Genomic DNA, 14,530 nt, shown 5'->3' with positions numbered 1-14,530 from the left:
CCCGACAGGCCCGGCCGGCCGCGGCCACAGGCATTTTTGAGCCGTGAACGGTTTAGCCCGGCTAGCTCGACTCCCTCGCGGCGCCGAGTCGGCCACACAGAGACTCAGGCTGCCAAACCGTGCGGCGTGGCCGCAACTTGACGCGGCAACTTGTGACGGTGGGCCGCCCGGGACCGCCTGTAGTAGTGACTGGCCGGGCCTGACGGGCTGGCCCGGGTCGGGCAGTGGGCAGGCCAACGGTTGAACGGTTCCGTTCTTTCTGAACGCTGCCCGCCGGCGGCCGCCGGGCCGGGCCGGCCGGTTCCGAGCTGAGCGGCCGGGCGGACAGGCACTGTTTGAAGCCCATTCGTAATTGAGGCGGGCACGGGCTGGTCTTGTAGGGAGTTCAAACTTTTGCAGCCAGCGGCGATGGACAATGAACGACAGCGACTTAGTGCAAGAACGCTGATGGCATGATGGAAGATGGAGATTGCTGTAGAAGGAGGAAGAAGGAATAAGATCTATGCAGAAGAAGAGAGAGATTCGTGCAGCTTGATACTGCTCTCATAGCAAACTGCACCAGACCAGTGAGAACTCATAGAAGTGAGTAATGCCGATCATGTAGCAATGCAATGCTCATTTTGGCAATGAGCTAACCCTTCCTTTTTCTGTCTTGCTTACCTCTTCCATTTTTCTGGGTCTATGATATAAGGGCATGACGGTCGTATGCTTGCAGCTGGCAATCGCGTCTGATTGACGATACACGACATGGTCCAGTTAAGAAACAGAAACATTGTTTACCACGGCCAGGACAAGATGCAGGCAGACACAAACACCGGCAGGCCTTCGACGCAGCAGATCGTGATAGTGTATGGCATTCCACTCTTGATGTCTTTCTTGGGGATTATCTTCACCTTAGGGGGAGCAGCAGACAAGCAGGAAGGGGTTACACGTCCATCAGCCCCTATCCCGGTGCTACATCAGTTCAACATCATCTTTAAGAAGACAGGAGCCCTCCTTCCCTTCGTTCCCCTCCTTTACCGTCTTGCTGTTTCCCGCCTGGGAAAGTCTTCATTGCCGAACGACTTCACAAACAGGCACTGCAAAGGAATGTTCTTCTTGCTGACTGAACGTGGATCCTAGTCGAATCTTTGCTGGTTTTGTCATCATGACACTTATACGGGCTGTAGCATACAGCTTGACGCTACTGAAGAGCAAGGATATAATGTCTGATCACGTAATCCACTTGCCATGCACGCCTTTGCCCATACTAACTCCTCGGCGACAGGTTTTTCTGGCTCTCTCCGTCTCCGCACTCTGCCGATTCGAGCTGCATGTGTGCTTGGAAACTTATCATTCCAACAGGTTTAGAAACGATGCTGGGTCATGAGTTTGCAACATTCTTTCCAGGTTGATACATCTTGCGACCATGATGAACTTTATCATCGTCGTTTGTGTGAATGCAAACAACTATGTCACTGCGCGATACTTCCATACTACTGAGGTAAGCGTGTCAATTGAGTAAGCAAATCTTAATTTGTGGTAGGAGTCGGTGAATTCCCTCCTCTGTGGATTTCTTCTCTTTGAAATCCCGGGTACAATATGTTGATTTCATTCCCTGTTTCTCATTCTTGATCTAGTCAACTATTTGCTCGCATCAAAGGCGATCAGGGCTACGAGGAATGAAATCAAAACAAAAATTAGTTCATAATGATCACCCCATTTTGAAGAAATGATCAATAAGTATCATAAAATGTCTCATTTTTCCGTCAGCGAGTGGTGATTACGGGACCTCTTCGTTAATTCGAATTGATTTCCGGGCACACACTCTGGGGCTGGTCCTTGTCTTGCAATGACAAGCTAGCTGCTAGCAGCTAGCTTGCAGTGGATGTAAAAGAGGCGATGGCAATCGATCAACGTCCTTGAAGACTGGAAGAGCTACCTTTCTTGCTACATAGGAAAAAATTACATGTGAACAGACGTCTGGATTGGGGCAACTTATATTATCGCTTCCTTCTTATATCATTTCTTAGCATGGATGGTCATATACGTCATATACACTTTACAGGTGACCTACATGCGGAGTTATGTATGAAATCCAAACATGGCGGGGTGAATACGATCGACCAAAATTCGCTCAAGACACTCAGTCACACATTTTTACTGATCAGAGGGAAGGAACCCCCAACTGCTAACGTTCACACCCAGTGACTTGAGCTTGTTCTCGGTGTTGTTTCCCTCGGAGTTGAACAAGTAGTCCTCTCCAGGCGCATCGCTGTACTTGGTTTCTAACAAACACCGTCAACAAAAATTACAGATGATTCATGATGTAACACTCACTTTCGTCGCCGTAATGCAAGATTGATGTACGGAATTGAGCTAGTATGGCAAACATTCCTAGTAAACCCAAGTCAAAACAGTGAACGAGTAAAATATTCTTCAAACACCCTGATGACAAACAAGCAAACCATCGCCTATCTAACTTCTTACAAGTCAAGACTTCCATTGCACAGCTTTGTCAACCCATGTAGCACTCCCATACGTCATTTCAAATAGCTTTAAGCGCCGGAAAATGCTAAACATTAGAGCCCTGACCTCCTCCCTCCCCTCGCCCACTGTACGTGATTCCCTATTGCCCGATCACTGAACACAAAACAAGAGAAGCCTCAACTAGCTTCGGTTTCAATGTTTTCCCTCCCTTCTCTCCCCGCCCGCCTTACACTTGAAGTAAGTTCGCTGTCCCAAGACTTTTCATCATGACCATCATGCCATCATGACCATCATGACCATCATGACCATCATGACCATCATGACCATCATGACCATCCTCCTCCTCCTCGCATGTTTCTCATGTCCTCTCCTTCCCATCGTAAAACACTCTTCTTGTCCTCTTCGCCCCTCATACGTTCTTCGACTTTTCCAGCACTGCCACCATGCTCTATTTTGGGCTGAGGCCGCACGTCAGTTTTTTTTCGAATCAAATCAAATGCATCAAATCAAAAGTAGTGCACCGGCCCGGCCCGGCCGGTCGGGCTTTCCGGCCCGGCAAGTTGAGCAAAAATCGCTGCCCTTTTTTTAAAAAAGTTACTCCGGAGATCGACAGAACAAGGCCCGGCCCGGAGGGGATAATTATTTACTTTAGTCGATGAGTAAAAATTCCAGAGTAAACCTGGGATCTCCCACTTATAAAATGCACCCCGCCGCGGGGAGTCCGTGACACACGGGTGGTTTCGACTGTCAATTTTGTTTCCCTCTGGTGGGTAGGGTACAAGGGCTGAGCTGGTTGTTTTTAAAGCTAAAAGGTTGTAATCCGGGAAGGTGACTTCATTTCAGAACTCTCTGTTGTTACGGCTGTCCACTGCATTACCCACCCTTCAAGTCCTACACCTGAGACTCAATATTGTACCAGCAGTACTGGGATATGGTACCCTGAGGGGCCCCAGGATATATTTGACCCCCAAGGTGCCTCTTGTTACAAACACCCTGAGTCAGGGCCACCCCCCCCTACACCTCTTGCACAACCCCCCGTGCAGCCCCCACTCACAGTCGTATGTGTAAACTGGATTTATGGCTTCAAGACTACCCCTAAAACACACTACCCGTGAATACAAAGCATCACCCCCATATTCAAACCAAAGTACCCCACAGATTCCCTCATCTAGTTGTACCCCACCCTCGGAAAATCTCTGGAAAGCAAGTTTGACTATCAACAGCGATCTTGCGGTATCTCGTGGGTTATGGTGCATACAGAAAGGAACGAAAATAATCTTTTTCGCATAATTTTCAGCCCCTTGGTGCCCCTAAGCCAAGACAACGACCCATCGGAGAACCCCTCCCATCGGTACGAGGCAACCACCACCCCCTTCCAGAGCAAAGATATCCCCCAAAACTGAACTCTCGATTGTTTACTACACAAACTGAAAAGACGGCGCTTCACCTTTCTGTACCAGAGACCCATGGGAATAAAAGCACCAAAGGTGCCAGAGAGGAGGGCAGGAAGAAAGCAGCGAGGAGGTCGGTAGTGAGATGGCGTTCTGGAGAGTTTGAGCGCGGCGATTAGAAGGATCCAGAGCAAGTGAGAAGAACATGATACGTTAAGAACACACAATCACAATGTTGTTGAGTTGGTATGGGTAGGAACAACAGAAGGATGGAAGGATGAAAGAGCGTTTAGCCCCCCCCCCCCCCCCCTCTTCTCTCCCAAGACGATGGAAAGATCTGTTATTGCCCATCGCAAATCGATTTCCTATCCATGGCAGAAAATGTGGGGAACCAACAACTGGGCGTGTCCCCACAACACTTGATGGCATTGCATGATTTTGGGATGACCTTATCGCCTTAATTTGCTTTTCACTTATTTCTTTTGATCTTTTCTTGGTTCGTGAAGTAGTTGATGATAGAAGACCGATTCTTTTAATGCTCGACGCATGCCTACCATTGTTTTCTAACGATCTCGTGTTTTCTTGCAGACACTTTTCGTGGGGGGAGGGAAGGAAAAGTCAACATGTCAAGCATGGCTTACCTGGACGCGTCCACGAGAGAAAATCCTTGTCACAAGTACAGATGCGGGAAGACACAAGATCTAACGAAACAAGATCTGCAAGAGCTTTTTTGCATGAAAGAGAAAGAGGCTTCTGAGTTTTTGGTGAGTGTCGTCAGAGCGTGCGCTTCTTGTCTCTGCCCATAACCGAGATGCGCAGGGAATTTCAATCACGGCAATGAAAAAAGCTTGCCGCCGTCTCGGCATTCAAAAATGGCCCTACTCTAGAACACGGGTCCAGCTTCCAACAAGGGACTTGAGGGTTGTGGACGTGAACTCCAGGAAGGAGCTCATGGTGGGCAGTTGCTCGACCCCGGCAGAAAGCAAGTCAGAGCGAGGTTGTTGTCAAAGAATGCCCGGGAAGCGATTTCATGTACAAGAAGAGCTAAAAGACCTGAAGGACAGTTGCGGACAGGATTTTCAAATATGTTCTTATCTTACTTTTAGCTCTGCACAGTTGATTGACGAAGCGTTGATACATGTGGAGAGAATTTGTAGATAAATCCTGTATCGCTGGGGAGAAGTTGCTAAGTGTAATTTTTGAGTCAATAATAATGATCCCTTGTAAGTAAGAAGGCGAATCTCAGATCAGGATGGTGTTTTTGTAAGTGAAACACCCAAGCCAGATCCAATGACATAGAAACCTTCATTTAATAGTCACTCTTAAACGATGTCCGCACGTGATCCTGCTTCCCTTGCCGCTTTCGGATAAAATCTGCAAGAAAATCTCTCAATCTGCGGGGAAAGAGATCAAAAAGATTCACCAACAACAAAATTTGGTGGAGGACGAGGTTTAATCCAGGGCCTGGAGGTAAGGACAACGTCCTCCATGAAGCTCGCGACCGAGACCTCATTGCAATGACTGAACTCAAGTCATGATCACACTGAAATACACTCCAAAGGTTCTTCACCTGCTGTGTTGAATCCTTCTGATCTTTGAATCTGGACGAGCTCTGGTGAAGAAGGGCATAGAGATTCTTGGTCGTCCTATCACCTACCATGACGTCAATCCAGTCTGTGACTCAGCAAGACATCTCATAATCCCACATATTCGTCCACGTAGTGCAGTGGAGCCCTGATCTTTCCGCGTGAGAGGTTACCCAGAGTCTCTCCTGCAAACACAACAAAGAACTTGTGTTCGAGCTCCTTCAGGTCTCCTGGAGCTGAGAGCAGGACAAGGAAGCTGTGAGAAAGGCTGGAACCAGCAATCGTCACGACTTACCGCCGCTGCTCTCAACATGCAAGTCGCAGTGTGGTAGTGAGAGCTCTTCTCTTGGATGCTCCTCCATCGTCAGGGACTCCAGCTTGTCGTCGTCCATCACTGCATACAGCGAGGCCTCCACGTCCAACCACCTGCACGCATCCGGAGACAGCATCACGAGCCCTGCACAGACATTCAGAGACGGGGCATGAGGATCGCGCGATCGGTTCCTGGCAAGTTGGCGCAGGGAGCAACTGTGAGCAGGCCCATGTCGGCATGAATTCCTGCGATCAGTTGAGGAGGAGCAGGTGGCACCTTCCTGGGAGCATGCACACCTGTAGCCGCGTTGGCTATACCCGGAGGTGCTTCTCCTAAGGGCCGGTGATACTGATACAAGCGGAGCACATCACTACCCACGAAGAAGTCAGAAGCTGCAACGTCGTCTGACTTGTCATTCCTGCGTGCTGTCTCATCATCGGAAGGTTGACCACCATGTTGCCTTCACCTCTCATTCTCGAGATGGCCATCGTCCTGACTATCAAGCATCTGTCTGATCTCATTCGCGTCTAGTTGCAAGAGTGGACATCTCAAGAAATGAGCTGTAAGTAACAACATGCATGAAACTGCGCAATGGCTTACAGGTTCTCGAGAAGGTATCTTGAGCATTGCGACAGCTCCTCATAAAGTACGCGAATGGCAGAGGCGAAATCGGAGGTACCCTGCTCGTCTTCTGGCCAGGGAAACCGGTAATGGCTTCCAACTTTGCGCACTTGAAAGAACTCCCGTTTGCCTTGCTTGGAGTATCCGACAAACTTTGATCGAGGGAAACTGACTTTGTTTCTGACTTTCGATTCTAAAGGATCTGCAAAGAAGTCTTTCGCGGCCTTGACTGCGTTTCTCACAATTTCTGACTGTCCTGCTTGCACTGCAATGTATGCAAATCCCTTGTCGGACAGCGCTGAGCATAACTTTTCGAAGGAAAACATCCTCTGTTCTGCCGTTCCTTCCTTGAGCATCTTCCAGCTCACCATGAGGTTCAAGATCTGGTCCCTATCAAGGCGAGCAGGAGGGACAGGAAGCTGCAACAAGTCTTCAACAGCATGCTGCAAAACCACTAGCCGACATCTCTCCCCTCCCTTCAGTGCCGCAATGAGCCTTATAGGGCACACTGGTCCGCCATTCTCGTGATCGACTATGAACCCAGAAATGATCGCACTTGTCTCCAACTTAAATTTGCGGCAAAGATCTGCATGCAGATCGTAGAGGTCAGTGTTGTTGGAAGGGACGGGGTAAGTGACTTGGGTTTGGCCGTGCAGCAGGACAACCTTCCTGCTAGTTGAGAACAGCTGCCCCATACTCCACAAGACGCTTGTTGTCAGTGGGATGAGATGTGCTCTTGTGAGTTTCCTGCTCTTTTTTGCTTCATGATGTCACTGCGGTCTCACTTCGCAATCCATCGTCCTCTCCTGTCTATCCTCTCCTTGTGGAACGTTTTCCTTCCACGCCTTTTTTTTTGAATCTCACTGTAAAACCTTAGTGATCAACTTCGGATCAACTCCCGGCCCGGCCGGGTCCCGCCCGGCCGCGGCGCCCGCGGCCCGCCGCACGGCCCGGCCGAGCCACACAGCCGGGCGGCCCTCCCGCCCGGCCCGGCCCGGGCTGCGGCGCGACCGTGCAGGCAGCCGGTTGAACTCGCCATGGCCCGCCGCCCGCTCAGTCCGGCGAGTCCCTGGCAGCCTCAGTAGTACTAGCCGGGCTACTCACTTACGGTGCGGCCACCGTGGCACGGTTCCGACTCGGACGCGCCGCCCGGCCGGGTCAAGTTCAGCCTCCGGCAAGGCGGAAGTTGAAAGTCACTAGTTCAGCCGTGAGCCGGGCCAGCCGGACTCCGAGCGCCGGGAGGGACTCGCGCCGTGGGACTCAGTCGGAACTTCGGACCGGGGCCCGGCGCTGACCCGGCGCCGGTACGGTCACGGCGTACCGTACAAGTTGAGTCCGAGCCTCCCGGGGGGCGCGGCCTCAGCCCCAGGACGGTGCCCGGGCTGGGCCGGCGCCGGGCCCCCCGGCGGCCCGGCGGCGACGGTCACGCCGGGCCCGGGGTCCGCCGATCCGGCGGGTGACCGGCCCGGTGGGTCCGAGCGGGAGTGTGCCAGGCGCCGGGCCGCCGCGAGCCACGCCACCGTCGTGCCACGGTGGCACTGTCCGGTCCGAGTCGGTACCCGGCGGCGGCGGCGGCGGCCGAGTCGGCTTTCGGCGGCGGAGAGCCGGACCATGGGCCGCCAGAAGTTGAACACTGAGCCTGGCATTGAGGCCCGCCGCGCCGCGGCTCAGCCGACGGAGCCTCACAGTGACTCGGGACGCCGGGGAGACTTGACAGTCACCCGGGCAGAGGATACATTAGTCACGCGCAGCTACCGTACTACTTAGCTTGTACGACTCGAGGAGCAAGATCGAGATCATCGTAAGGGCCCGAGAACGGCAGGCTGCTCGGAAGTAAGGCAAAGGGACGGGAGTGGCACTGGACAGCGGGATACAGAGACACTGGACAGAGAGAGAAAACGGTGAGGTGGCTGAGGAGGAGACGAGGAAGGGGCCAGGAGGTTGCCGCGTGTTCAAGTTCTTACCTCATCTGCCGCTCTCAGGCGTCTCCTGCCCTTGTCTTTGGGCCCTGGGCTCCTGTACGTCAGCGGGAAAACTTTGGATGGCAGAGCGGATCCCCAGTGCGCCTTCTCTTCTCCCTCAGCCCTGACGTGCGCTGGAGCTGGGTCGGAGGCAGACTATCGCCGTGAAGGTGGGGAAGGAGCCAGCTCGAGCTGATGTCCCATCCTCCTCCATGTGCCTGCCGATCTCCATCAGGAAGAGGGGGTTCCTTGGGACGATTCCAGAGCCGAGCAAGGAGTTCTTCCTCCGTACCACGAGCAGGCTACGACTAGTCAGTTGAGGATCGTCGGTTCCTGCGGTGGCAGTATCGCGTACGAAAAGGTACTTCCTGTGCGTGCAGCTCTGGGCAGAGAGAACATCGTTGGAGAGTGGGGGAGCAGGAGGGAGTAGAGAGTCTCTGTCGGCGTTATCGTGCCCCAAGGTCCACTGCTGCACGAAGCTCTCCCTCTCGGCGCTCGCTGCTGTCCTCGCTCGCCGGGGTGTAAGTTGGATGCTGGACGTGGGGACGTTGATGCTTGCGCGCATCCTGTGCTCTCTGCCAGCAGAGAGCGAACTTGTTATGATCACGCCATCTCCTCTTCCGCATTTGACATGGCGGTAGGACGGGCCCAGCACATTTCCTCCCGTTGCACTTGTCGGCGGCCTCAATGAAATCGCCGAGCCGGGCTTTGCTGCCGCCGCATCCTTTCCTTGCCGCGCTGATCTGACAAAAAGTGAGGACAAATTTCCGCAGCCTCGGGTGCCCCGAACCTCATTGAGGAAATGCAGGATACCATCTGCTCGATGGGAATCTCCATAACCTGCAGATCCGCCGCTGGGGCAGGCAACAGAGAGGAGGGAAGAAGAGTCAAGGCCATGTTCGAAATGGGGAGTAAGGAGTGGTACGAATAGAGAGAGCGCAGGGGTAGCAAACAGCACAAGGAAAAAGAGCGACGATAGAGGAGAGTGCAAGAGGTTTGCAACCGGCTTGAAAGGAAGCAAGAGAAGGAGAGTCGAGGAGTGAACTCCACTCGTTCAAAACCTGGAGGCGAATAGTCAGGCTGTTTATCCCTTCCCCCGCACTTCTCATCTCAACCTTGTTCACTCCAAGTCTGATGATCCATGACGATTCATGGTAAACATCAACCTGACCTCTGATCACCACCTGCTGGTCTGTCAGAGCGACCTTTGCGAGGCCAGTTGGTCACCGAGATGTAGTTTGAGATGCTTCCTTCTTTGATCAAAACCTCTCCTGTACCGTACCTTCAGTATCATCAACGTTACTTGGACGTTACACTCGGTGCATGCCTTGACAACCTTTTGACCCGAACATGTCTTGCGAGGTTCTCTGCTTGCTCTTGTTGCATGGAGACAAGGCAAGGAAGGTTTCGAATGACGCCGACAATCTTCTCCTGTTTCCCCAATGCAGCTGATCAGGTCACATCATTGGCTCAGGTAAACAGGTCCTTTACCATGGGATTCGGATGCTTCGCAGATGAGGATCTTGATAGGGTTGAGTTCAATGAAACATCCTGAGCGTTCATGACGCAGGTAAAGCACGGAGATCAAGCAGAATGTCAACTGACGTTGCGTGCTCCGTGGACGGTTGTGTCGATGATCAGAGAGAGAATGCTGGCCGAACCAATATGATCGTTAAGAAGATGCATCACAGGCAAGCAGTCTCGCACTCGACATCTGTCTTGCTTCCTGCTCGAGGTTTGACCTTGACTTGTCTCTGTCAATAGCAAACGCAATCGTAAGCTCAAAACTCAAAACTGCTTCAGCTTCTCAGCAACCAACAAAGTAACCTCTGCATCATCTCTATCTTCAAGTAGATTCCGCACATGCGAGATTTCCTTGTCAGAGAGACATTTGCTGTGTGAGAAAGTAACCGTCATCTAATTCCAGTCAGTGCAACCTCGTTCAGATGTCACCTGCAAACTTTGTACGTTGCTGATGCAACGAATGATTCTCCGCAGAATGAACAACTTACATAACATCAGTATCGGGGTCTAAAGTGAGAAATTGAATTGAGTGGTACATTACTTGTAGCCGTCCTGTATTATCTCTGACTTGGATTTTCCTTCCACCTTTAGATACAAGACAAACTTCAATAATCCCAACCCAGTCAAGTCTCAATTCTCACAAGCAGCCGCACTATTTCACACGTGCAGAAACGACAGTCATCTAGAAATCCAAAAGAGTGATTTCTAACAAAGAGCTGACTTTGTGGTGTGGCGAAGGCGTCCTTTGCTTCCTGCTGCCTGTTTATTCGTTCCCCCCCCATCTTCCTCACTACACTTGTTCCAATGCTGCCACTGCCATGCTCGTCCCATCCTACCAACGGACTGAACTTGGAAAGACTCATTGCTGCAACATGATCTGACCGAAAGTTCGTCTCATCCTTGTGCTCTTGGTTTCAGCACTTGAAGATTGTGAGATCGGACATGTTGTCCAACTAGCTCATTGACGCTCCACCGTGAATGATATTCACCAGCCATTTTGATCATCAGTGATCAAGCATGGCATCAACGCCGTCAGTCACTGTGCAGCGCCCCGTCCGACGGTGCCTGCACTGCCATGATCGGAAATGACTTGCCATCGCTTGACTGCCGGAACGGTTTTTAACCGTTGGACGGTGAGTACGGTTCCCGCGCGGCGGCGGGGCCGGCGGGCCGCAGTACGGTCCGATCGCCGCCGGACGGTCCGATCCGACCGTCACTCGCGGCCGACTGGCCGCCGGTGACTCGGGAGGGGGCCCGGGGGGGGGGGGGGCCGCCCCGCCCGTACCGTGAGTACTAGGCCGCTAGATACCAGCTGACTCGCCTTTGGCAGTGGCGGGCCAGTTGAAGTTCCGAGCCTCCGAGTCGGAGTGCCGCTGCGGGGTCCTACTGAGTCGAATCAAATCAGCGGGGCGGCCCTGCCGCCGCCCCCGGTCCGGGCGGTGACGCTCGCAGTACGGTCCGACCCAGCGGCCCCCGGCCCCGCCGCGGCCGGGGGCACCTCCGACTCCGCGGGCCGACCGTCGTACTCAGGCTCACTCGGCTGACACGGTGTTCAACCGGCTGGCACTGCCACTCACTGACGGCGGCCGGGCTCCGACACCACGGTGACGGCACTGCTCGGACCGGGTGGCACTCAGCCGCCGGCGGCCGCGGCACTAGCCTGTCACAGTGTGGCCGTGACAGCAGTGATCGGAGCCGCATCCGATGATGCGGCCGCGTCACTGAGTCAGTCCGACGGCCGGGCGCCACGGTCACCGGTGACGGTGATCGGACGGCACTGCACTCAGTGACTGGCTGAGCTCGGGCCCTGAGCGGCTGCCGGCAGCCAGGGCGCTCGGCCGGCGGCCAGCCCGGCCCGGCCGCCGGTCGCGGCCGGGCCGGGGCGGCCGCCGGGCGGCCCGGCTCGTCGCGGAGTCGGACCGTGATTGCGGACTGCTTCTGGCACTGTTACAGTGGCACACGGTCGCCCCCGCCCGGCGGAAGCCCGGGCTACGGTGGCAAGCCTGGGCTTGACGGCGACCCTCAGCGGCGGGCCGCGGCTGCCGAAGTTCAATCCGGCCCCGCGGCGATGATCACCGGGCCCCCGGGCCCGGGCGGCCGCGGCTGGCCGGCCCACGCCGGGCTCGGGTCGGATACTGATCGGACGAAACTTGAAACCAGCCCCGGTAGCCTTTTAAACTAAAACAGTCCTGAGGCGAAGAGGTCAGGCCCGATCTCGAGATTCAACTGCCAGGCCTCCTGTCGCCTCCCCCGTTCGGTTCGGAGTTTCACCGGGTTCACAGTGAACCCGTCCTCTGAGGCGAGCTGCACCGAAGGGTCTTAGCATACCAATGAAAATATCAACGGTTCAAGATCAATCCCGCAGATTTTACAAAATCTTATCGTTTCGATTTGTGTACCTGCAAAAAGATGGTTCTGGACTGACTGTATCCCGTTACTGCGTCAGCACTAGCTATACGGTGCAAGGTGTTAAAGCAGGTCCAAAAGGTCACAGGTGATATGGAAAAGGTGGGTATCTTGAGGGAAACACTGGGGTATCGATATCATTGGGGGTAGTTCTTGCTCGCAAATGACGGGCACGGAGGCCATTGGTGCCTTAAATTCAGGGAAAGCACCTAAAAGAGCTGACCTCTTTGATACTGCGACTGTTTGAATTGACATGCTGACAGTGGGGTAAAGAGGAACAGGCGTCCAAACGATCTATTTCTAAATCTCAAGGTTTTAACCATTGTGGTTGCAGTAGTAAAGTCATCGCCGCGCATCTCTGAATTGATGAGTACCGGTTTATTCCCCTCGTTAGGTAGTCAAGAAACTTTTTGGATATATTGTTAGGGAAAAGGGGGGTGGGGTTATCAAAAGGCTCCTTCAAACGTACCCATATTGCTTTATTAGGGGGGTTACAGACAGTTCTTCATGTCTTCAATACTGAGGAGGTGGTGGGGGTCCTACAGATATGCCATCACCGCGATATACAAGTATAATAAACTCCCATCTTAAGAATTAGTTTTAAATCTCCTCCACTGCTTATACCCCAGCTCCTCGTTTTGGCCCTTGCACTCCGCCCCCCCCCATAGCCTACATATCTCTCCCCCAGACCGCTTCTTTCCACCTTCCTCTCCCTCCCTCCCTCTCCTTCCTGTCGACCCTCTCTTCCCTCTCCTTCCTGTCGACCCTCTCTTCCCTCTCCTCCCTCTCCTCCCTCTCCTCCCTGTCCTTCCTCCTTCTTCAACCAGCTTCTTCATTCCTCTTCAGTCGCTACCAACTCTCTGCAAATTCTTTTGACCACGTTCCTCCTCTGATGGACGGAGGCTGGAATTTTCAAAAAAATACCTCAAGACGCTTGCCGTTCAGCACTTCGCAGAGCGAAGGGTATACGAGCACGCAGCTCATGAAAAACACGTCGTCTGCGCCGATCATGCTCACAACCAATGTTGTTCCCTCCATGCTGCAGCAGAGCCCCTTGTCATCAAGCAACCTGTCCTTTTCACCTATGAATGTTGGCCCTAGTTTTCATCTTTCGAACACTTTGAAGCTAGCACAAGGGGATAGAGATAGATTTTTGAGCGTCGGATCGAAATCCCAAGTCCTTGGGCTGGAGGTGAACGGGGCTAACAACGCCAATACGTCTCTATCGAGTCTTCTCTCACTGCTACAACAGTCAGGTCAGTTCGCCCCGCAAGTTTGGCAATCGATGAGCTCCTACCATTCTGTGAGCCCTGCTCTGCTGGACAGCAGCAGCAAACCTTCGCCCCAGTCCTTCTTTACGGGATCTGTCTACGACTTGTCAAGCGCCAAGCAACGCAACCATCCTTACATGGGCGCCCCTGCCTCCTTCATGGAACATGCACAAACTACGTTTGGGAGCGCTCCTGCTCACCATGAGATTGTTGCTAGGTCAGACCTGCCGTCTCCGTCCGGTGATGATAAGACGTCGCTTGCTGTGAAGATGGCGCGAGCAAGAGAGAAGCAAGGAAGCAAGTGGATGAAGGAGGCGTCGCAGAAGCAGAAGCCTCCCGGCTTGAGCAACACCGGGCAAGGCAACCAGGTTGTGGCCTTCAGATATTTCTTGGAAGAGGAGCAGAACAAGGGAGTCGTGCGCATTAAAGCTCTCAACGCTCTGCAGACGGAGCAGGACCTGTGCGACCAGCGGAACCCCCTCGGACTGGAGGAATGGGAGGTCAAGGACGTGGACCAGTGGTGGACCGATGGTGAGGCTGCTGTGTTGCTGCTGCTCTTGCTTACCTCTTGCTCGCAGTGCAAACGTGGTTCGAAGATGATCCTCACAAGTTCAACTTCCGCGCCTTCTTCATGATGCTTCGCCGCTTCGGCTTCAAGCCCTTCAACAAGGCTCCTGCTCCCGCCAGCTCCGGTCTCGACTACGGACTCAAGAACCGCGAGGCGAGGAGGCATGGCTACATGTACTGCACTGAAGTGTTCGAGCGATACTGCCAGAGCAGGAAGGCGATAGCTAGGTACTGTAAGAAGAAGGAGGGAGGAGGGGAAGAGAAGGAGAAGGAGATGGGCGACAAAGAAGACGAGTAACGCTCGCAGAAGCTGATAGTCTCAACTGTAGATATGTGAATGATTGTTTAAGTGATGAAGTGACTAGAAAAGATCCTCTGCCTTGCGCGCCTGAAGAGCTGCCGGGTGTATTTTGCTTGGCTT

At 53.4% G+C, this 14,530-nt stretch overlaps 4 protein-coding genes across 4 annotated transcripts; 2 read left to right on the top strand and 2 right to left on the bottom strand.

The window, feature by feature from the left end:
* Positions 1 to 747: 747 nt before the first annotated feature.
* GUITHDRAFT_133514 (hypothetical protein) lies at positions 748 to 1,588 on the top strand (the record flags this gene model as incomplete). Its single annotated transcript, XM_005839343.1, has 5 exons — positions 748 to 1,091; positions 1,123 to 1,216; positions 1,268 to 1,344; positions 1,390 to 1,483; positions 1,526 to 1,588. 5 exons carry the CDS (start codon positions 748 to 750, stop codon positions 1,586 to 1,588), a joined length of 672 nt encoding a protein of 223 aa, XP_005839400.1.
* Positions 1,589 to 5,182: 3,594 nt separating this feature from the next.
* On the bottom strand, positions 5,183 to 7,075 carry GUITHDRAFT_133513 (hypothetical protein; the record flags this gene model as incomplete). Its single annotated transcript, XM_005839342.1, has 7 exons — positions 5,183 to 5,234; positions 5,431 to 5,513; positions 5,567 to 5,631; positions 5,742 to 5,903; positions 6,056 to 6,177; positions 6,226 to 6,270; positions 6,360 to 7,075. 7 exons carry the CDS (start codon positions 7,073 to 7,075, stop codon positions 5,183 to 5,185), a joined length of 1,245 nt encoding a protein of 414 aa, XP_005839399.1.
* A 1,384-nt stretch (positions 7,076 to 8,459) lies between these two features.
* On the bottom strand, positions 8,460 to 9,238 carry GUITHDRAFT_133512 (hypothetical protein; the record flags this gene model as incomplete). Its single annotated transcript, XM_005839341.1, has 2 exons — positions 8,460 to 9,084; positions 9,132 to 9,238. The coding sequence occupies 2 exons, from the start codon at positions 9,236 to 9,238 to the stop codon at positions 8,460 to 8,462; spliced, it is 732 nt and encodes a 243-aa protein (XP_005839398.1).
* A 3,925-nt stretch (positions 9,239 to 13,163) lies between these two features.
* Positions 13,164 to 14,407, top strand: GUITHDRAFT_133511 (hypothetical protein; the record flags this gene model as incomplete). The annotated part of the gene is made up of 2 exons (XM_005839340.1): positions 13,164 to 14,073; positions 14,121 to 14,407. The coding sequence occupies 2 exons, from the start codon at positions 13,164 to 13,166 to the stop codon at positions 14,405 to 14,407; spliced, it is 1,197 nt and encodes a 398-aa protein (XP_005839397.1).
* Positions 14,408 to 14,530: the final 123 nt, after the last annotated feature.

This window comes from Guillardia theta (assembly GCF_000315625.1).
Source record: "Guillardia theta CCMP2712 unplaced genomic scaffold GUITHscaffold_8, whole genome shotgun sequence".
Classification (NCBI taxonomy): domain Eukaryota; class Cryptophyceae; order Pyrenomonadales; family Geminigeraceae; genus Guillardia; species Guillardia theta.
The sequence above is the reverse complement of the archived record's forward strand: the minus strand, read 5'-3'. Positions and strand labels throughout refer to the sequence as shown.